Source organism: Colobus angolensis, unplaced genomic scaffold, assembly GCF_000951035.1.
Source record: "Colobus angolensis palliatus isolate OR3802 unplaced genomic scaffold, Cang.pa_1.0 Scaffold2, whole genome shotgun sequence".
Taxonomy (NCBI): domain Eukaryota; kingdom Metazoa; phylum Chordata; class Mammalia; order Primates; family Cercopithecidae; genus Colobus; species Colobus angolensis.
Window position 1 is genome coordinate 23,962,236 of NW_012115154.1, and position 23,499 is coordinate 23,985,734.

Sequence of the window (23,499 nt, forward strand, 5' to 3'; positions counted from 1 at the left end):
CAGGCCCCTGCCCGGGCTGTCTGAGCTCAGTGGCGGGGAGGGGGTCACTCCTGTTTCACAAGGGAGGAGGCAGGTCCAGAGATGGTCGTCCTTGCCTCTGAGTGCGGATAACAGGAATTCCAGCTCTGGCTGCAGAACACGGGCCTATCATTCTTCTCAAACCATCCCATCCTTTTGCTGGGACGATGGCAGCTGCAGTACTGATGAGATTTGGAATCCTGTTTCTGCTGCTTCTCCAAATGTGGTAGATTTCTCAGGCAGGAGAGGCCTGACTGCCTTGTCCTTGAGGTCTCCTTAGGACCTCTCTTTTGCTACACAGGTGTGGCACCAGGGTATGCATTCCTTCCGGCCCTCAGAGCTGCGGGTCCCTGTTAATCTGTCTTCACCATTTCTAGATAATTAACCCAGGGTTCATGTTGCTGAATTATAATTCTCCAAATTGGAATCCAAGAACATTTTTACCCAGAACAGTCACTGAGTCCCAAGGATGGGAGTTTGAAGAGCAATACCAGGTATACTGTCCTCTCAGCTGGCAAGCACACCTATTAGCTTAGGGCAAAAGTAAGTGTGGCTTTTGCCATTAAAAGTAACGGCAAAAACCACGATTACTTTTGCACCAACCTAATATTTTTATTTACAGCTTCACATTTTCTTAGTTCAGAGGATAATGTTATTTTTGTCCTGAAAAATTCAGCCTTCCTATTAATAACAAATGCAAACCCATGGCCATATCCTGCCTCTGTTCCGTGCTTAGATCGATGACAGGATATAGCTTGAGCTATATGTGTATTTTCTTCACTGATGAAACATTCCATTTAGGGATGTTTAATATTATTTAGTTATGATGTGTCCGGAGTGGCCGAAAAATGTCCCAATAGTTTTTAGCCTCTTTGCTTGGTTACCATTGTGCAAACATGATCCATGGGAATTTTAGTCCAATTTTCATAGAATAAAAATTTCAGAGGTTAAAAAAGATGTTAAGATCATCTGCTCCCACAGCCTCATTGTAGAGATAAAAAGAGCTGAGGCCCAGAGAGCTTAAAGAGCTTAAGTTCATCTGCTAGTCAGCAGCAGAATCAGTGCTAGAACCCAGGGACGCTTTCTCAATGTGAAATTTCCTCTTTGCTGATACTGCCTTAGCTAAAACATGGATTCATGGGGTTTGCTGCTCTCCCACTTGGAGGGCTGTTCTGTGGCCCTGGCCCGCTGTCCAAGGCTGAGTGATGCAAAGGCAGTGCCTTGAAAGTGAATTGTTTGCATGACCTGATTTCCATCAGTCTGGTCATTGCAGTGGCAAATCACAGCGCCTCAGTGTCCATTGGTTAACTCTGGCAGTTACCCGGCTGCCTGTGCTAGTATTGGTATTGGCGTCTCATATGTGCACGGGGCTGGAACTGATTGTCTGTATTGTGGAATTAAGGAAGAAAAATAGAGCCACACTCGAAGAATCAAATGAGACGTTTAAGAAAAGAGCAGCCCCCCCGTGTCATCCCCCAAAGTCTTCCTTTGTACAACTCCAATAGGAAACAACCTTGGCACAATCTGAAAATATGCACAAGCCCACGGTTCTTACCATGAGCAAAGGCGCATCGATCTCGTGCTGCTTCTATTGATTTAATGTCACCTCTGTGATGTAATCATGTTTTCTTTCCTATCTGTTTGCAGTCTTTTCTTCTATTGTCTGCCATGAGGCAGCCAAGGCCTTTCAGCCTCTGAGCTGGTCAAAATAACTTTGTCTTCCATTTGCATTGTTTTTAAGAAATGATTACACTGACTCGGGTCGGGCCTTGGTGGATAGTGTGCAGGAGAGTGCATAATGCCATGGGAAAACTCCAGGCGCTAAGCTTGGGGTCCCAGCTACGATGCTGGCGCTAACCTTGGGGTCCCAGCTACGATGCTGGCGCTAACCTTGGGGTTCCAGCTACGATGCTGGTGCTAACCTTGGGGTCCCAGCTACGTTGCTGGTGGGAGTCAGGCCTCAAAGGAGCTTCTTCCTGCTAGCCACGAGGGAGGTATTGGCTTCACGCATGGGTGATGCCCTCTTTCTTTTCTTTTCCTTCCCTTCCTTCCTTCCTTCCTTCCTTCCTTCCTTCCTTCCTTCCTTCCTTCCCTCTCTCCTTCCTTCCTTCCTTCCTTCCTTTCTTTCTTTCTCTCTCTCTCGCTCTCTCTCTCTCTCTTTCTCTCGACAGAGTCTTGTTGTGTTGGCCTGGCTGGAGTGCAGGGCTGTGATCATAGCTCACTGCAGCCTCCAACTCCTGGGCTCCAGTGCTCCTTCTGCCTCAGCATCTCTAGTATCTGGGACCACAGGTGCTACTATGCCTGGCTGTGAGTGACGCCTCTTATTCCACTTCTCTCTCTTCTTAGATTGTGGACATACGTGGGTATTGATCATGTCGGAGATGGTGAAAGGTAGAAATAACTACAAAATCCCAAAATAAAAGCTACTTTGGATTTGGTAGGGACAAGTGTATGGGGCTTGAAAGGAGTCCAAAAAGACACATGGAGATGCACTTTGTTTTAAAACAGGCTTTGGTTCCTAGGGTGACTTTTGTGCACACCACCTGCACGTCAGAGGTGAATGGTGGCAAACAGGCAGTAGCGGTGGCAGACCAGGGAGACAGATACTGGCTGGGAGGCCCGCCCCCATTTTCTGATAGCAAGAGCTGCTCCTGAGTTTTAGCTCTCAACCATGGAGCCTGAGCTTTCTGCCAGCATGTGGGCAGAGAAAATGGCTCTGACACACTCAAGTACGTGTTTGTTTATGGTGATGGCGATGAGATTTCTATTGGAGACTTCATGGTTTGAGAGCATTACTAAGATTATAAAATAGTGCTTTTTTGAAAGAAAGTTTTTATTTTTTTCAGAAGAGGTTGATGCAGAAATAGAGAGAGCTAGAGTTGGGGATGGAGAGAGGGAGAGAGACGAAGAGAAAAAGAAAGAGAAAGGAGGAAGAGAGAGAGCAAGTGCAGGAGTGCCCCCTCCCTGGGGCTAGTCAGTGTCCTAGAACTGGCCTGGAGGCCCAGGCCCTGAAAGGTTCATTGGTTGCGTGGTCCTGGCTGCGTCATCCTCCTGAGCTGGGACCACAGGACTCTGGTGACTGGCCACTCTGGCTGTGCATGTCCGCGTCTCTGTTCACGTTCCCTCTGCCTTCCTTCCCATCCACCTCCATCCATTGAGATCCGGATCTGCTCATATGTTACGTCAGCCATGACCAAAAGTCTTAGCCCCAACCCTAAACTTTTTGGGAATTAAGAATCATTCAACAAAATAAGTGGCATTAAAGAGAGAATCAAAATGGCACTCGCTGTTTAGTTAGTGTCAATGGAATCCTGCTTTTGAGCTCTTATAGGAGTGGTCAAAACAGTATTCGTGAAATATACGGTGTTAACATTTATTATTCATTCGTTACCATATTATTCATTTATTACCATATAGGAAAAAATACAGATAGATACGCTATGTATTCAAGAAGTGGAAAAACAGACAAAAAACAAGAAGAAACACAAAAGAAGAAAAACAGAGAAAATAAGATGATATATGCAAAAATTATTATATTAGAAAACAGAAGAATATCTATATGGGTTATAAATCTATCAACTGGTTATTTGGGGAAAAAGGACATCCAAAAGTCAAATAATAAAGAGAAAATACAAATGCATAAAGTTAGAAATGGAAAAGGAGATATGAACATAATATGAAGTTTTAGAGAGTAAACGAGAAAAAACATGATTATAAAATTCTGCTTGTAAATGTTTAGGTTTTGATAAATTTGATTATTTTCTGGGAAAATAAAGTGGGCAAAACGGGATTAATAAGATGTTTAAAACATGGATAGATTGATGACACTGGAATACAGTCTACATGTTATCAAAGAATTATCTCAAATACAAGAACACCTAGTTCCATGACACGGGCAATTTTAGTGGCAAGTTTATTTTGTTCTATATAAATATCCAACCATAAAATGAAAAGCCTCCCGAATTCATTTTTCAAAGACAGCAAAATTCTTATATAAATCCTGGCCGAAATAGTATAAAAAACTATAAACCATTCTCATTTATGCCTATCAATACCTTACATTGTAAATAAAATACTATCTAATCAAATCATGGAGAATATTGAAAGAATATTACAGCTTAATTTTAATAAAGATTTATGTCAGAAATGAGATACTGGCTTAATATAGGATACTGTTAATATAATTTGTTACATCAATAGGTTCAAGGACAGGAAAAAATATTCATCTTGACAAACTTCTAGGAGATGCTGCTAAAATTTTTTTAGTGGATTAGGAATAAAATGATTACTTTTAAACTTGGTAAATATTCTGTCTTTTAAACTAAAACCTAACATCAGACATTAGGATAAAATAATCAAAAGAAGTCTATTAAACTGAAGAATAAGGCAGGAGAACCCATTTCCCCATTTTAACCCTGATCTATAAGTTTTAAACATACAATAAGATAAGAAAAACATAAGAAGTAATAGAATATTGCCAAAAGGCAGAAAAAATTATTGTAATTTGTAGACCTTTTACTTGTCTACCTAAAAAACTCAAGAGAATACATTGAAAACACTAGTACTACCATTGAAAGAGTTTGTACTAAATTGGCTAGTCATAGCACAAAAATATTAGCCAATAGGTGTTCTCTGCATTGGCAATAAAAGGTTTGAAAACATAGGGGAGAAAAGACTGTATTATAGTGCATAAAATATCTTGGAATCAATTTTAGAAATGGGAAGAACTTGTATAACAAAACAGTGTTTTAAAATTTAATTAAATGAAAAGATTTGCCATATTCTCAGACGTGAAGTCTCAATATTATCAAGGTAATACTTTTCCTGTAATTAATTTAAAACATAATGTAATTCCAACCAAAATCATTTCAGGACAATTTTGGAACTTGACCAGGTGATTTTAAATTGGAGAAATAACAAATTAGTTAAAATAGATGAACATTTTTGTAAAATAAAATTTGGTAGTTGTATTTGCTCTACCAAACTACAAGTATTATAAAGAAATATTCAATCAAACAGTGCGAGAAAGGCAGATCAACATAATGAAAAACGGGAAAACAAAATATTTTACAAAAAATTAATTTCAAGTTGATTAATGTATAATGTTAAAATGTTTTAAACTACTTTAGTATATGATAGAAGGTACATTTCACACGGGTTGTTGAGTGAAGGGTGCTGGACAGTGGGTTACTATTTGGAAAAGAAGAGTTACAGTCACTTCCCATCAGACACCACCATGTTTAAAAAACCATAAAAAAATCAGAGAGAAAAAACAAGAGCAATTTTTATCTGATCTTAGAATGGGAAAGACCTTTCAAAACATAACAAAGAAAACCTACAAATGCACAGATTTATTAGGTTTGACTGTATTAAAATTAAAATATTTGCACATTAAAAGTAAGATTTCAAGTTAAAATGCAAACAAAATGTACTGGAAAAATATTCCAATATGGCAGACTAAGAGTTAAAAACCTTAAATATAAAAGTGAGCTTAAAGATCAATAAAAAAATGTTGAACATCCAGGGAGAAAAATTAGCAAACAGTGTCAACAGACAATTACCAAAAGTAAGACAAATGGCCAATAAAAATAAGTGAAATGTTCAACCCCACTAGTGATTAAATAATTTACAGTAAAATTTAAAAAATATTTTTCAGTGCTCAGATTGGCAGAGATAGAACAATGAGATAACAGTCAGTCAGGTTTAACAAAGGTTGAGTAATACAAACATTCTCCTATATAGCTATGAGTAAATTGGTATAATTTTCTGGAAGTAATTCTATGACTTTTTATCAGGATTCTTAATGTTTAAACCATTTGACCCAGCAATAAACCTGTCCTAGGAATTTATCCTAAAGAAATAACAAAAAGCTACATAGTAGATTTTTTTTATTTTACCGCAAAGCTGTATATAATACCAAAAGAAGGAGACAACACAAACAGCTAAAATAGGAAACTGTCCAGTAAGGAAAGCCCTATTCGTGGGTGGAATGCCACAGCCATGATTTTGAAGAGGATCTAAGGAATTGGAAAATTTGCATAATGTGTTGATACGGGAAAGAAGGATGCTGCTCATAAGAAATTGTACAAACCCTATGTTGTAAGATAAATCTTTTATATATACATATCAAGTCCATAACGTAGTTATTATTTAGTTCTAGATGATGAGATGAAGGGTGATTAAAAGTGACCTTTCTGGCCGGGCACGGTGGCTCACGCCTGTAATCCCAGCACTTTGGGAGGCCGAGGTGGGCGGACCACAAGGTCAATGGATCGAGACCATCCTGGTTAACACGGTGAAACCCCGTTTCTACTAAAAATACAAAAATTAGCCCGGCGAGGTGGCGGGCGCCTGTAGTCCCAGCTACTCGGGAGGCTGAGGCAGGAGAATCGCTTGAACCCGGGAGGCAGAGCGTGCAGTGAGCCGAGATTGCACCATTGCATTCCAGCTTGGTGACAGAGCGAGACTCCATCTCAAAAAAAAAAAAAAAGTAACCTCTCTGTGTCTTCCAAACTTTGTCCAATGAGCTACTTTTGTCCAATGAGCTACTTTTATAATCAGTGCGGAGAAAAGAGCATCGTGAGGCTCAACGAGGAACTCTGTGGACTGAAATGGAGAGAGTAAATTGTCTAAGAGGACAGCAGGTCACGTGAGACCCGTTCGTTCTTTAGGCCTTCATGACGCACGCCCAGGCTGGGGAAGAACTGCTCAGATGTGTTCTCACCCTGCTGTGGGGAGCCCTTGGCGCGAGGACCAGCAGCGCCCCGGAAGGCTGGAACCGGGTGAGCATCACTCCTCGCCTCTCACCGGAAGGTGCGGGCAGGGGCGGGGCTGAGGTGCGGGCAGGGGCGGGGCTGAGGTGCGGGCAGGGGCGGGGCTGACGCCGGGAGGTGCGGGCAGGGGTGGGGCTCAAGCCGGAGGTGTGGGACAGGGGTGGAGTCAGCCTCTTGGTGGAAGAGGGGCTCTGAGTGTGTGGGAGGTTGGGAGGGGACTCTCGCTCTCTCCATTTTCTGTTCCCAGCCCTGGGACGTGGCTGTAGACAGGCTTGGGCTTAGGTGAGCTAGTTCCTCCAGAGAGCAAAAGGCTTCCTTGGGGAATATTTTTATAATCTTGGGTATTGGGAAGGCTCAATACGTATTTATGTTATTTAATACTGAGGTTGCAGAAGGTGTAAGAGAAAGAGGTGCAGCGCCTTAGAGCTGGCCAGAGGCGTGTGGATCACCCAGCTCACTCCGTTCCCATTCAGCGCCCGTGTTTGTTCTGGGACACCTTGAGCTGACTGCACACTTTGAGCAGAAGTGTAGCACTTTCAGAGGAGTGCTTCTCAAGTTTAGTATCCACAAATTCTGCATTGCAACCCAACTCTCTGAAGCTGGGGGCATGTCATTCTCTGGTGGCTTTTCACCTTATCCCTGGACACCTGGCCCGCAGCTCCCACCTGCTGGCCTCAGCGCGCCAGGAGGGTTTTTTTTTTTTTTTTTTAGCACAATGATACTAACAACAATAATTTAGCAAATTTGTTGAGTGCTTGCTTAGGGACAGGCATTGTGATTTACATAATTATCTCACTTAGAGAAAGTATACATTGTATAGATGAGAAAACAGAGGTTCAGAGAGGTTCAGTAGATGTCTAAAGTCACATGGTTAAATGACAGATTGGAGAGTGGGCTGCAAACCCCACCTGCTGACCACATGGCTCAGTACATCCCTCACTGTGATGAGCGTTTTGGTCTAGTCTAGGCATTCTCTTTGGGAATCACTTAGTATTCTCAAGAGTTAGTCTTCAGAGGGTCTGGGGCTAAACCCAGTTCGCGGAATTTGGTTTGACCAGCTGTAGTCTGAATGTTAAATTCTATTGATGTAGTCCAAACTTGTGTTTTAAACATCGTATTCTATTTTGCAGACCTCTCACATCTGCCATCAGATTCCCTGGGTCTTCTTCACACGTCCTAAATCATCTCGGGTCTTCTCCAGCTTACATTTGAGTTCAGGATGTTGTATTTGTGCTAGATAAATTCCAACTTTTTTTTTTTTTTTTTTTTTTTGAGACGGAGTCTCGCTCTGTCGCCCAGGCTGGAGTGCAGTGGCCGGATCTCAGCTCACTGCAAGCTCCGCCTCCCGGGTTTACGCCATTCTCCTGCCTCAGCCTCCTGAGTGGCTGGGACTACAGGCGCCCGCCACCTCGTCTGGCTAGTTTTTTGTATTTTTTAGTAGAGACGGGGTTTCACCATGTTAGCCAGGATGGTCTCGATCTCCTGACCTCATGATCCGCCCGTCTCGGCCTCCCAAAGTGCTGGGATTACAGGCTTGAGCCACCGCGCCCGGCCGATAAATTCCATCTTTTAAGTTCTTCTGTAGATCTCATCTATTTGCATGCTTCCTTAACGTTTTTGATCTGGTCATTTGAATATGAACTGTATCTTAAGCCTTTGATGAACCTTACATTTTAGGAATGGGTTGACATCTTTGACATTGGTAAGATATTGAGGAGTGATGCTTGGAGGATGGGACCAGCCACACCAAGGCCTCCTCCAAGAGACATGAGCCCGTGACCAGCGCCCGGTTCCATCCTGCGGCCCTCTTCCTCTCCTGCACAGGTCCTTATTCTGTCTTCTGAAATGCCCCAAGACCGGGGCTGTGTCTGTGGCTGTCCTGGAAACGGCACTGTTGTAGCTCAGTCCACCACTTAAGTCTGTTTAAATGATGTTTCTAAACTTCTCATCAGAGTAGGATGAAGACAGGGTGTCACCTAAGCCTTTGGTTAGTGAGTTTTGTGACTGTAGCAATCTGAACTGGTGCGCTTCCTCCTGGACCAAAGGTCTACTCAGTGGATGCTCAAGGCCACCACCCTCACCACTCTGGGAGTTCCTGTGGCTTTCTCAGTTTGCTTACCATTCTGTTGGTGCTTTCTGTCTCCTGCAGGCTCACCACAGACATCTGACGCATGATAAGGATAATATCCAACCTCTAAGTAGGCCTAGTCCCTTCCCAGACACAGCTTGGATTCCACTTTGTTCTTCACACCAACAGACCCGCATACCTCAAGTGCAAATTAAGCCTCTTGCAGTAATATGCCTATGGCATGACTCTAAGGCAGTAAGATGGATTCCATAAGCCACATGCAAAACCCGTCTCCGTAATTTTACGGTGAGGTGTCCTATGTATTTAAGTTTATCCACTGACAAAAATTATATATTGGGATAACTTTTAAAGAGCAACTGAAAAATAAAACTTTAAAAAAAGTTTGCATTGTAAGTACTCAGTTAAATGATGGGGTCTATTAGCTGCCCTCTGTCTTTCCAATCTCTAGAAGCTCACTTCTAGAAACTCAAAGCAGAGCAGTTGGAAAATCTAAGATTCGGACTTTTTAGAAACCGGGTTGCCTTAGAATTTAACTTCACGTTGTTCTTCCCAAGCCCCCACTTAACCACAACTTCTCAGAGGTCCCCGGACCCAGGAAGGTGGTCCCAATTGTGTCATAGCACCGTGGAAAGTGGAGATGCCAGCGACACTCATGGAGTGGATAGCCCGGGAAGATAAACATGAGAATGGCCATTGCACTGGTTTTGGCTAGTTTGAACTCGTGCTCTCCTCTCTGACTCTGAAAGTGTATTTGACTTTCGTTTCTTGGAAACAATGCCACCATCTGGGATATGAAGCCAGGCGGGAAGGAGCCGCCGCCGTGTGCTCTGCCTGGGAATGCTGACGATGGGCTTCCGGTACTGTCAGGCCACTGGGTGAGTCGGTGCGGTCCAAGCTCTGCACACTGTCGACCTGACCAAAGCACTTACGATGCTGTACAGTTTCCTGAGAGGTGTGCACCTGGGAGGGTCCTAGCCACATCCCACTGCCAAGGCACCCAGAAAGCAGGTGGCTCTCTCTCATCATACATCCGCCATTACCCTCTCAACTCCAAAGTAAGGAAGTATTGTACAAAAAGAAATCCTTCACGGTTACTTGAGATGCCCACCCACTCTGACCACTGCATCAGTGGCCCCCAGCACCTCCAGCCTCAGAATGGACACTCCAGTTGTCCCTAGACCTCCAAACACCCCACCAATGTCTCACACTGGCTTTTGCCAAACACTCTTCAACGAAACAACATTTCCCTACCTCCTTCGAGAAAGCATCATTACGGGAATTACAAATTCATACAGAGTCAGACCCAGATACATTAAAAAAATCAGCCTTGTCATTATCACAGTGTTTTCTCCCCAGAATCCTGCAGAAAAGCCAAATACCATTTCTGGCTGTGTCACTGGTACTGGCCACACACCAGAGAAAGAGTCCTCCAGCCTTTGGTTTGGAAGCTGACTCAAGCTATCCATAGTCCGTACTGGGAAGCTCCTCCGCTGTAGCCGCAGTCCAGGCCTGGTGTGGTGGTCTCCTTTCCTGTTTCTCTGTGGGGGACTGACACACGAGAAGGTGACCACCCAGAGCCGTCATGGGCGGCACCAGGTGACTGGGAGCTGGGAGCTCGGCTGAGGGGAGCTGGGTTAGGCAGGGCATCCTGGAGGAGGACGAGAGGTAGTTTACAGTGCTCTTCACCAGGAGAATCCCAGACACCTGTATTCTAGGGTCAGCCTTAATTTTAACCGAAAGTTAAGTTCAGTCTTAATTTTCACCAGCACAAGATGTGCCCTGAGTCAGGTCACCACTAACCCTCTCTAGGGCTAATGTCGCTCTGTATGCACCACTGACCAGTCACGTGACTGTGAACGTCCCAAGGCCTCCTTTTCACCATCTGCAAAGTGAAGGTGATGACAGTACCTGCCTGACCTGGTTGTCGCTAAGGTAGACGAGGCAAGGAGATATACAGCAAACGTGACAGCAATGGTCGCTACACTATTGTCAGTCAAAAATGGAGGTGTCGGCCGGGCGCGGTGACTCAAGCCTGTAATCCCAGCACTTTGGGAGGCCAAGACGGGTGGATCACGAGGTCAGGAGATCGAGACCATCCTGGCTAACACGGTGAAACCCCGTCTCTACTAAAAAATACAAAAACTAGCCGGGCGAGGTGGCGGGCACTTGTAGTCCCAGCTACTCGGGAGGCTGAGGCAGGAGAATGGCGTGAACCCGGGAGGCGGAGCTTGCAGTGAGCTGAGATCCAGACAGTGCACTCCAGCCTGGGGGATAGAGCGAGACTCCGTCTCAAAAAAAAAAAAAAAAAAAAAAAAAATGGAGGTGTCAGATGAGGCTGCCTCCAAGGATTCTGCCAAATCGGTGATTCCAGGGCAGGCCGCGGTGATGGGCTCCCTCCAGTCTCCTGGAGACAGTCTGCTGACCGGAAACAGAAAGCTTTCCCATGACAGTGCTCCCTCCTGAAGCAGGGCAGAGGCGGAGCCACCGCATCCACGCAGGCCCTGAAGGAAGGGCTTTCTTCGCGTCCTCTCGCCTCTGGGTTGGAATGGAGGTGTTTCTGTTTGGAAAGCCCATGGCGTCTCAGATGAAAGACTCTTCACAGGATCACAGCGAGATGATTTGCTGTCCTAATATGAATCGGAATCTATAATAGAAAGGCAGGAGACAGCTGGGCTTGGGGAGTGTGCCTGCGGTCCTGGGTACTCAGGAGGCTGAGGCGGGACGGTCACCTGAGCCCAAGAGGTCAAGGCTGCAGTGAGCTGCTATAGCACCACTGCACTCCAGCCTGGGTGACAGAGCAAGACCCTGATACCCTCCCTCACAAAATAAAATAAAATAAAATAAAAAACATAGGGGAGAGGCTTAAAAACCAATTGTTCTGGCACACTTCTGTTATCACCCAGGAAACTCAGGAAACTCAGGGCCCAGGAGGCTGAGCGCCTCTACCTGGCCCCTCAGGGATGTAGGGAACACAGCAGGTCTCCTTGCTCCTGCCCTCTGTCCCACACTGACTTCACTGCGTGTGTAATAATACCGAACGCATTCTTCATCACGCTTCCACTTATGAAAACCTTGAATTGTGAAATAGAAAGCATACAGAAAAATGCATAAAATGTACAGACGGCATGATGAATAATTGTAAACAACAGTGTGATTCTCTCATTGACTCAGGAAGCAGGACCCTGCTGTTCTCCTCCCTCCTCATGGGGAGCCCCAGTACTGACTTCTGTGTGGAACGCTTCCTTGTTTGGCCCTGTAGTTTGGAACTATGCGTGTGTCTTTAAAATAGGATTTAGTGTTGCTGTTTTAAAAAGATTGTAAAGTGGAATTCCACTGTTGATGTTCTTTTGAGTCATTGATTTTGCTAAACATGATGTTTTAAGATGAGTCCACGTTGCTGCCTGCAGTTCTAACTTGTTCATTCGATTGCTGTATAAGGGCCTGTCTTTCTAAATGTGCCGTAATCTTGCACTCATCCTGCGTTTGATGGCTATTCGAGTCGTCTCCAGCTGTTAGGAGCATCGCTGGTCCGCGTGGCCTGTGTACGGGCCTGCGTGTCTCTAGGCTGTGTTCTCAGCAGTGGAATTGCTGGGCCCTAGCACGTGTATTTCCTCAGCTCCGCAGACAGTCAACTGTTCTCCAAGGTGCTTGTACCAATTTTCCCTCTGCTACGGTCTGCATTATTGTTTAAAAATACTTGGTGCCCCTCCTGTGAAAGGATTACACATTTCTACCTTGTTGGACCTGACAGTGACTGTGTGACTTGCCTGAGTCAATGACATATGTATGGCAGAGGTCTGTGTCACTTTGGGGCAGAAGCTCCAAGAGCCAGCACATCCCACACTCTTCCTCGACCCCGTGATCCTGAAAGTGTGCGCAGAGATGGGCAGGCCGCCGGCCGGGATCCCTGAGCAGAGCTCTCGTCTGCCATGGCGGCCAGGCAGAGTGAGCTGGGACAGAAGGGGCTGACGGACCGTTCCTGCCCTGACCCACCCGCATGCCTAGGCCAGGGCACAGGTGTTCCCTCGATTCTACTTCCCACGTGGTTTCCAGGCTCCTGGAAGGTCTCTGCAGCTCCTCTTCCTGTTCTTGGTATGAGCTGCCCCCAAGACAGTGGCCTGGGGTGTCCTGTTGGGGTCTGTCTTTCCTTCTTGCTTCCTTTCCTATTTGCATTTTGCTTTCCTGCCCTATGATTGCATCGGGCCCTGGACTCCTAATGGTGGTGCTCTGGGCTGTATTCCAGGTGATGCCACGGGTGGCCCGTCCATCTGAGGAATGACTGGTGTGATCTAAGGCATAGGCTGGAGGGTGCAGCAAGGTGCTTTCAAGAGAGGGAGTGACAGAGCTTTCTGCTGGGCCTGGAGGAGGACAACCCGTCAGTCCCCGCAGGGCTCACCTGACTTCATGCAGTGCCCCTTTCATTTCTGTTCCTGCTGGAAATTCTATCTGATTAGGTAAAGGTCTAAAGAATCAGACATCAACAGCAGGTTCTTAGAGGCTGGGTAGCCCTGAAGGTGCTGCGAGGGAGAGGGGTTTGCCGGGGGTGGGTGGGTTTGGTTTGAGTGGTCTGGGAAGCTTACTCAGGGGGTTTTGTATTTAAGGAAGATTGCTTTCCAGCCCCCCAGCCCCATGCTGTGCCCCTCTGCTGCTGGAGCAGAGGCCTGGCCATCCACTCTGGGCGCCTGGAAGCAGAGCTGGCATTCAGCAGGGGAGTGAGTGGCTAACAGCAAGGACAGACGGGGAAATGTCAGCTTGCTCAGCACATGGGACTCTCAGCAACCCACACAGTGGCTCCTGGTTCTGCCCTTGCTGTGATGTTGTTTTGCGGGAGAGTGCGGGGGACAGCCCTTCCCAGACACCTGTGCCTGTGCCCATTCACCACCTTCTCAACCCTCGTGGGTGAACTGGTGCCAGAGACACTTTCGACAAGGAACAAGTACAACTCTGTCTCTATCAAGAGGGGCTGTCCTAAGGCCTGGCCCCTTCAGGCCTGTTCCCTGGAGCTGAGGGCCCAGTAGCAAAGAGCACACTTGCTGGGAGAGGGTTTCTAAATGGGGTTGTGCCCTTATGCACCGGTGTGAAGACCCCTGATGTAGTGGCACTGTATGGCACGGAAAGTGAGATGCAGAGGTTACGCCACACAGCTAGAGCAACGGGACACTGGGCTGAGCCCCAGAGGCTGGCTGTGGGTCGGGAAGGGGCAGGCCCCTCGTTGGGCCCCTGGAGCCTGCCATAGAGGCTGGTGGCATTCTCTTGGGTTGACTTCAGCTCTGGACCGCTTGGGGCTTCAGAGGCCACATAGCTATTGGGCGCCTGCTCTGCCTGTGCCCGCCCTTGGTTCCTGCGAATGCCTTGTTGCTGGGTGTGCCAGCGGTGGCAGGAGTGTCATGGGCAGTACAGTGACGGGGAGACGCTGTGGACCTTCAGGTTCCTCAAAGCTTGTGCAAGGAGGGGGTGTCCCAGGAAGGATGCAGATGGAGGCAGCAGCCTTTCTCATGCTTAAAGTTGGTACAAACCAGAGGGGCCAGGCAGGCCTAGGGACGCCTGACAGGGCCAGGCTGGTGCCACAGGCTCTGGCCGGAGCCTGAGGAACTGGGCCGGACACAGAGCCTGTGGGCGCTGCCTGGAGTCCTGGAAAGTCGTAGGGTGAGGTTGCTCCTTGGCCTCACATATTTTCCAGCCTAGTCTAGCAGTTCATCCTGTGGCTGAGTCTTCTCAGCGTGGGCCTCTGTGCCCCCTCCTCCGTCCTGGGTGCCCTGTGAGATTGCTGCTTCCTGGAAGACCCATGAGTGAGCCTGCACTTCCTGCGGCCCCCAGCCCACACCCAGGAGCTGCCTTTCTTCCCCGAGTGTTTGCTCCCAGCTCTGCCCTGGCTTTGGTAGCTGCTCCATAGAGCTGCTTTGTTCCGCATGGAACCCGTGCACTGCCCCACCATTGTGGATAAGTCACAAAAGCACAGCCCTGAGTCACCACTGCCTGGCCAGGCCTCCTGCCCTTCCCTTCCCAGGGCTGTGAGCTCATCCCGCCTCCCGTTTCCTCTCTGCACATACTGGGCTATTCGATGATTAGACTTGTGTTTCTCTTTTGATTCTCTTCTTTTCTCTCCTCCTCCCCTGTCCTTTTCCTTCTTCGTTTGGTGTTGGTGGGGGCGGGGGAGAATGAGGTGTTAGGGAAGTGAGCAAGACACCCTGAAAACAGACCCCCGATCCTGTACAGTCAGAGTGGGGCCTGTGAGTGCACACTGGGCGGAAGGGACAGACATCCTGGGAAGCAGGCTTGGGGGTTTCAGTTCTGGGAAGGAGGTTGAATTGAGTGGCCTTGAAGCCTCCTTCCCTTCCTCAGACACTGAGGGTCCTGGGGAGTGGTGTGGCTTTGTTCCTTTCGTGGTGAAGATGCTCTGAGGGAGGTGAGTAGCGGAAATCCATGAGTCCCCATTCATTCATTCACTCATTCGTTCACTCCGTCGATACTTACCAGGCCCTGTGCTGGGCACGGGATGTAGAGTGGGCAACACCGCCCTGTGTCACGGAGTGTGCAGCCTGGTGAGGGAGGCGCACCCCTTGCGTGAGAAACATGGGTAAGCGTGTGCAGACGTGGAGAAGGCGTGGGGGAGCAGAATGTGGCTTTACAGGTGCGATCACAGGGAGGACAGACTGCGATGGAAGGCTCGGCCTGGAGGTGGTCCTGTTTACCTGAGCGAGGGGGCGTCTGCTGGCTCCTTTCCCTGACAAGGCCGATTCGGAGGGCAGGCTGGGAGTCTGGGGTGGGGCTGGGGCGGTGAGAGGGCTCAGAGGGACACCTGCCTTCTTCATGATTTTCCCATCCAAGACTGGCAGCATGTCAGCTTCTTCCAGGCTCCGCCCACAGGCAGACCCGTGCAGCTCCACTGAGGGGTGTGCCTGGCGCGGGTGCGCTGCCGCCACGTACAGCCGAGGGAGGCCGCAGGGAGCCTCCCTGGACTCATCTCTGCCTCCGTTTCTTCCCTGTGAGACATGGGAGCTGAGACCTGCCGACTGGCTGTGCTCCTGCAGGGACTGGAAAGGGCTTAACCCAGCTTGGCAGAGAGCGCTGAGTGTGGCTCTAGCATCCCGGGCATCCTGATTTTGAGAAGCACTTTGGAGCTGCTAGACCGGCTCAGGGCCTACGTAATCGCTCAGGTGGCTCGCACAGTCAAGCACGCGGTCCTTGTCCCTGGCCTGGCCTCTCCTCCAGGGACTGGAGTCCCCAGGCCCAGGAAGCCACTTGGCTTCTTTTTGAGAGCGTTCTTTTGACCTCCTCTCTCTGGGTCTCTTCTCCCTCAAGGACGGCCCAGATGGTTCACCCCGGTCTTCCCCTGTCCAGCCACAGCTGTGGGGGTGGAAGGAATTCTGACTGTGCAGGAGACAGCTGCGTGGCCAGGTCGGACAGGAGGCTGTGCGGAGCCAGGGCTGGGGCTTCTGCGCTTGGCTGTGGCTCCCCCAGTGTGGAGGGGTGTCGGCGTGGGCGCTTGTTCTTGAGGGGGCCGGGCAAAGGTGTCTGTGGTGCGATGTGAGGACTGGGGGCCAGGCCAACCTACCAACCGCACTGCCAGGGCTGGGCTGCTTTGGCTCTTGCTGTTTTATTCTTTTTTAATTTAATTTTAAAAATTGAGCTATGATTCACTTATTACAAAATTAACCATTTTGAAGTGTGCAATTCATGTGTTTTAGCGTATTTCAGAGTTGTGCAGTCATCATCATTAGTAATTCCCAAACATTTTTATCACCCTGAAAGAGACCTTGTGTGCAGCAGCTGTCACTCCTCTATCTGCCCTTCCCCGGGCCATGGCACCCACAAATCCGGTTTCTGTCTCTGAGGGGCCCTGATTCTGAACACTTCATGTTTTCAGATGGGATCACACAACATGACCAGCCTCTTTCACTTAGTGTGTTCTCACGGTTCATCCATGTGGTAGCATCGGACCTTATTCCTTTCCATGGTGGAGTAATAGTCCAGTGTGTGAATAGACCCTGTTTTATTGATGCACTTATCTGTGGGTGGACATTTGGGCTGCATCCCTGTTTTGTGGATTGTAGGTAATGCTGCTGTGAACATTCATGTGCGGGTTGTTTGTATGAATGTCAGTTTCATGTCTCCTGGATGCATTGCTGGGAGTGGAATTGCTGGGTCACGTGGTAACATTATGGTTAATTATTTTGTTTTATTTTATTTTATTTTTTTGAGACAGAGTTTTGCTCTTGTTGCCCAGGCTGGAGTGCAGTGGCATGATCTCAGCTCACTGCGACCTCCCAGGTTCAAGCAATTCTCCTGCCTCAGCCTCCCGAGTAGCTGGGATTATAGGCACACACCACCATGCCCAGCTAATTTTGTATTTTTAGTAGAGACAGGATTTCTTCATGTTGGTCAAGTTGGTCTCAAACTCCCAACCTCAGGTGATCCACCTACCTTGGCCTCCCAAAGTGCTGGGATTACAGGTGTGAGCCTGGGAAACCTCACCCTTAGTGTATCTCAAACCATGCCAGCCTGGCAGTGTCCAGCGTGTCGGCTGGTGGCCCCATCCACACGATGACCTCGTCCCCTCCCTTAGGGTCACCTCTGTCTCCTGTGGGTCCCATCAGTCAATGCCCAGTCAGCTTATAAATCTAGCTTTCTATACCAACCCCAGCCCCCCAAACCTTAGAAGTACGTGGAGCTTTTGTTTTCTTTGTTGTATAAAATCAGGCCTGCCATTCAGCTAACTTAGTTAAGCCGGAAGTTTAGGAACCTCACTTTGCCAGAGACTACCAAGGAGAGCCTACGTTTTGCTTTTTCCTTTGAGGATGACTTTTAACTATGCGAAACTGAATTTCCAGGCACATAATATGCCCATGTCACATTCCTGGTCATTGTTATTTATTGATTGGCAACCAGCAACTCCGATCTTGTTTCTCTTCTGTTTGGGACCCAGACAATGCAAGTGGTGGAAGGATTTTCTTTGTCAGGTCCTTTCAGGCTGAAGTGTGGGCACATTTGATGGTGGTGAGGGGAATGCACAGATGGTGGCATGCTTGCTGCCCCAGGGCGTCATCGCTGCAGGCCCTGGGGTGGGTGGGCTGTACAGGCAAAGGGACTTGATCAGGGGAGTGTCAGTGACAACAGTGACGAAGACAGAGTGCCCTCCTTAGTGCAGCACTTGGTGAACAGGAAGGACTTTCACGCACGTCTTGCCGAGGGCCCTCTGAACTGGATGGCATCATCATGACTTTACAGGGGTGAAATGACTTTCCCAACTAGAGTGACCAACTCACCCCAGTTTGCCTGGACTTCCTGGGTTTTAGCATGGAACGTCTTGCATACTGGGAATCCTCTCAGTCCCAGCTCACGGGTCACAGACTATTTAGTGGTAGGCTTGGCCTTGTACCGCAGACCTTTTCACTCTAGCACCTCTGCCTCTTCAGGTACTTGGAACTGTTCACTGAGGGCTGCCTGGGAGCCCCTTTAGGTGCTAGCCCCCTTTTTTAAAGTTTATAATCACATTTTCAACCCTTACCACGTCCCTAGGAGAAGGAAGTCTTGCCATATGCATTTAATGGAAGAAGACCCGAGGCTTGTAATCAATGGATAACTCATTCATGCAGCCAGGAGAGGCAAGGTTTGAGCTCAGCCCTGACTCCAAAGCTCTGGCTTGAATGCATGTGGCCTTCACCACTCTGATTGCAGGAGGGAGGTGGAGGACGGCAGCTCAGGGTGGCTCCTGCCCGAACCAATCCAGGGCAACGGGGAAGTGAATGGAAAACCAGTGCCTGCCGTCGTCACCACGTCCCCACGTCACGTGTCCTGCATTGGTCCCTGTCCTAGGAGTGGGTCTGAATGAACCTGAACACCTTCATCAATTCCAGTGCTCAAGTCTCTCCTCAGAGGCATGAAACAGGCTGCCCAGGCTGGGGGACTCAACAACCCCCAGCGCCCCAGCTTCAGCCCCCTGGCCTCCAGGTCACACCCCTCACCAGGATGTTGTGCAGCTGAATGTGCCAGGCTGGGGGACAGATGTCCCTTCTCACTTGACTTGCTCCTTCATTCTTGGTCTGCATTCAGCCCCCTCAAATTTGCCTGGCGAGGCCTTCTCCATGGAGTCAGGTGCTCAGCACCTGCCTGCTGCACCCACATACTCTATTCCCTGCCCTCTTTGGAGATAAGAAGGAAATAAATCCACTTCTTATGAAATTACCAAAGCCTGGGCACTCACTAATGGTTTACTTTTTGGCTGAAGGACATTTTCCCCAGCCCCACCTTCAATACAGGGGATGTCCTAGGGCCTGGTAGCCAGACACAGACAAAGAGTGCTGTGTGGTGCAAAGAGTGCTGGCTGCAGCCTGGGCCTCACTCAGCTCAATCTCAACTTCTCCCTAAGCAACTACAAGGGAAGCCAAGGTCGGAACGCCCTTCCCCAGGTCTGCTCACTCGTAGCAACTGTGTTTGGGGGACAACGCTTCCCATTATTTGCCTTTGCAGCTGTTCTAGCACAGAAGGGGGTTTACCAACACCTACTGCTCAGTAAATAGAAAGTTTTCCTTCTACCTTCCACTGCCTTCTGAGAGGTGGAGGAGGAGGAGCGGCCTTGGGAAGCCGAAACTTCTACAGACACTTAAGACACAGCCAAGGGGTGAGGAGGGTCTTGATACCAAGGCAGACAGGGCAGAGTGCACAGGGCAAGGCCTGAGAGACTCCAGCTGGGCTGAGAGGGGCGCTGGCCATGAGGATCACCCTCAGAAAGGACAGGTTCCAAGACGGAGCTCTGGACACATTCCAAGACCAGCCTCTCTAGACGAGAGTTGCCCAGGGCCTTGAGACCTGAGTGGCATCCTGTGTCCTGGGACATGGCAGAGCTCTTCTAAATGGCTTCCCCAAGAGAGGGGTGCTGGCCCTGGGCTCTCCTCCAGCTGGCTTTGTTGGAGCCCCCCCCAAAATGGGATCATAAGCAGAGAGGTCTAAAAACCATCTGTGGCCTCTGAATAGAGCATTTTGGATTGCTGAAGCCTTTCCTCTCCCATAAAGCTTTCTCCAGAGAGGCCAGAAGACAGTGGCATTTAGCCCTGCCTCACCGGAAGGGATGCAGCTGTTAGGGAGGTGGTAGAGGTGATGGAGGTGATGGTGGTGGTAGAGGTGGTGAATGTGGTGAGATGGTAGAAATGGTGGTGGAGGTGGTGGGGGAGGTGATGGAGGTGGAGGAGGTAGTGGGGATGGGGGAGGCAATGGAGGTAGTGGTGATGGAGGTGGAGAAGGTGGTGATGGAGGTGAAGAAGATGGTGGTAATGCTGGAGTGGAATTGCTGGAGGTGGTGGAGGTGGTGCAGATGGTAGAGGTGGTGGAGGTGGTGCAGGTGGCAGAGGTAGGGGAGGTGGTGATGGTGGTGGAGGTGGTGGTGATGCAGATAGTGGAGGTGATGAAGGTGATTGTGGTTTTGGTGGAGATCAGGAAGCTGATGGAGCTGGTGGTGGTGGTGGTGGAGATGGAGGTGGTAACAGTGGTGGAGGCATTGGAAGTGTTGGTGCTGGAGGTGCTGGAGGTGGTAGAGTGGTATGGGGATGGGGGAGGTGATGGAGACAGAGGTGGTGGTAAAGGTGGTGAAGGTGGTGAAGGTCATGGAGGTGGTGATTGTGGTGGAGGTGGTGACAGTGGTGGAGGTGGTCTTGGTTATGTTGGAATTGGGGAGCTGATGGAGCTGGTGGTGATGGAAGTGCTGAAGATCATGGAGGTTGTAAAAGTGGAGGAGGTGATGGAGGTGGTGGAGGTGGTGGTGGATATGGTGGAGGTGGTAATGGTGATGGAGTTGGTGGAAGTGGTGGAGGTGATGGAGGTGGTGGAGGTAGTGGTTGTGGAGGTGGAGGTGGTGATGACAGTGAATGTGGTGGAGGTAGGGGTGGTGCAGGTGGTGGAGGTGATAGAGGTGGTCATGGTTGTGATGGCAATGGGGGAGATGGTGGACCTGGTGGGGATGGTGTTGGAAGGGCTGGAGGTGGTGATGGTGGTGGAGGTAATGGAAGTGGTAGTGTTGGATTTGCTGGAGATGGTAGAGTAGTTTTGGTGGGGATCCCGGAGGTGATGGAGCTGGTGTTGGTGGTGGTGGAAGTGGTGAAGGCGATGAAAATGATAAAGGTGATGGAGGTGGTGATGTTGGTGGAGGTGGTGGTGGTAGATGTATTGTTGGTGATGGAGGCAGTGATGTTGGTGGAAGTGGAAGTTGTGGAGGTGGTTGTGGTGGAGATGGAGGAGGCGATGAAGTTGGTGGTGGTGGAGGTGCTGGAGGTCATGGAGGTGGTGAAGGTGGTGACAGTGTGAAGATGGTGGAAGTGGTGATAGTGGTGGAGGTGATGGAGGCTGTGGAGTTGGTAGAGGGAATGGTGGAGGAGGTGATGATATTGGTGGAGGTGGTGGAGGTGAGGTGGTGCAGGTGGTGGAGGTGATGGAGGTCATGATTGGAGGTGATGAAAGTCATGGTTGTTGTGGTGATGTGGGAGGTGATGGAGCTGTGGGTGGTGGAAGTGGTAGAGGTGGTAATGGTCATGGAAGTGCTGGAGGTAATGGAAGTGGTGGGGCTGTGGGTGTTGCAGGTGGTGGAGGTAATTTTGCTGGAGATTAGGAAGGTGATAGAGCTGGTGGTAGTGGATGTGGTGGAGGTGGTGATGGAGGTAAAAGTGGTGACACTGGTGGAGGTGGTGGATTTGATGGAGGTGATGGAGGTGGTGAGGGTGGTAGAGGTAATGGTGGTGGTGATGGTGGCTGTGGTGGGAATGGGAAAGGCAATGCACCTGGTGATGTTGGTGGTGGTGGAGATAAATATAGTAGAGGTACTGCAGGTGGTAAAGGTCGTGGAGGTGATGATGTTGGTGGAGGTGATGGAGGTGGTGCAGGTAGTGGTGGTAGTGGTAGAGGTGGTAATAGAGGTGGTAAAGGTCATGGAGGTGATGATGTTGGTGGAGGTGATGGAGGTGGTGGAGGTAGTGGTGGTAGTGGCAGAGGTGGTAATGGTGGTGGAAGTGGTGGAGGTAGTAGAGGTGTGGAGGTGGTGGTAGTGGTGGTGGTTGTGGTGGTGAGGTGCTGATGGCGGTGAAAGTGGTAAAGGTGGTGGTGGTGGAGGTGGTGATGGTGGTGGAAGTGATGGAGATGATGGAGGCAGTAGAGGTGATGGAGGTGGGTTGGTGGTGGATGTGGTGATGTTGGTGATGATAGAGGTGATGGTGAAGGGGATAGGGGTAGGTGGGGCAGAGATGGGGTGGTGATGAAGGTAGTGGTGGACGAGGTGGTGGAGGTGCTGGGTGGTGGTAGAGGTGATAAAGGAGGTTATGGTGGTGGAGGTGATGGAGGTGGAGGTGGTGGCTGTTGTGGGGTGGGGTGATGGAAGTGATAGAGATGGTTGTGATGGCTGTGGTGGTGGAGGTAGTGGTGGTGAAAGTGGTGACGGTGGTGGTGGAGGTGGAGGTGGTGGAGATGGTGGTGGAGATGGAGATGATGGCTGTTGTGGTGGAGTTGATGGCGGTAACAGAGGTGGTTGTGGTGGTGGAGGTGGTGAAGTTGGTGGTGGAGGTGGTGCAGGTGGTGGTTGTTGTGGTGGAGTTGATGGAAGTGGTAGAGGTGGTTGTGGTTGTGAAGGTGATGGTGGAGGAGGTGGAGGTGGAGGTGGTGGCTGCTGTGGTGGTGGAGGTGATGGAGGTGATAGAGGTGGTTGTGGCGGTGGAGGTGGAGGTGGTGAAGATGATGTTGGAGGTGGTGGCTGTTGCAGTGGGTGGAGTTGATGGAGGTGGCAGAGTTGGTTGTGGTGGTGGAGGTGTGAAGGTGGTGGTGGAAGTGATACAGGTGGTGGCTGTTGTGGTGGAACTGATGGAGGTGATAGAGGTGATTGTGATTGTGAAGGTGGTTGTGGAGGTGGTGGAGGTGGAGGTGATGATGGTAAAGATGGTGGTGGAGGTGGAGGTGATGATGGTGAAGGTGGTGGTGGAGGTGGTGGTGATGGAGGTGGTAAGGGTGGTGATGGAGGTGGTGGAGGTGGAGGTGATGGCTGTTGTGGTGGTTGTGGTGTGGAGGTGGTGGTTGTGGAGGTGGAGATGGTGGCTGTTGTGGTGGAGTTGATGGAGATGATCGAGGCGGTTGTGGTGATGGAGGTGGTGAAGGTGGTGGAGGTGGAGGTGGTGGTGGGCTGATGGAGGTGCTGGAGATGGTGGATGTGTGGTGATGGAGAGGGTAAGGGAGGTGAGCAGCCAGAAAGAGAGAGAAGTGGTTATTGTCAAGCAAATGGGACAGCCTGCCCTGTGTCAGGTCAGGAGAGCTTGAAGGAACCTCAGGAATCCCTTATCCCACCCCACCTGGTGACATTAAGCAGCCTGCCCAGAGCTCCATGAATGACGAGGGAGAAAATCCATGCTGGATTCCAGAGCACCTGAGTCCCCTGTGGCGTTTTGCCACATGAGCCCCTGCAGCTGCTTCTCTAGAGCACCCAAGTCCCCCACGGTGTTTTGCAGGAACATGAGCCCCTGAATAACCGCCTGAATGAGCACCCACAGCTGCTTCTCTTCGGAACCACACATGGAAGTGTGGAGCTGCTGGCCTGGCTCCCTCGACACTCACGGTCCTTCCCTACCCAGGCGCAGGTGGGGAAGAGAATAA

At 49.5% G+C, this 23,499-nt stretch overlaps 1 protein-coding gene across 1 annotated transcript; it reads right to left on the reverse strand.

Moving 5' to 3' along the window:
- Positions 1-10,333: 10,333 nt before the first annotated feature.
- LOC105511475 (vegetative cell wall protein gp1-like) lies at positions 10,334-22,837 on the reverse strand (the record flags this gene model as incomplete). The annotated part of the gene is made up of 6 exons (XM_011941595.1): positions 10,334-10,528; positions 13,954-14,238; positions 15,573-15,863; positions 21,841-21,874; positions 22,293-22,303; positions 22,691-22,837. Coding segments are annotated over 6 exons (963 nt in total), but the record flags the coding sequence as incomplete, so codon positions are not given.
- Between the last annotated feature and the right edge of the window lie 662 nt (positions 22,838-23,499).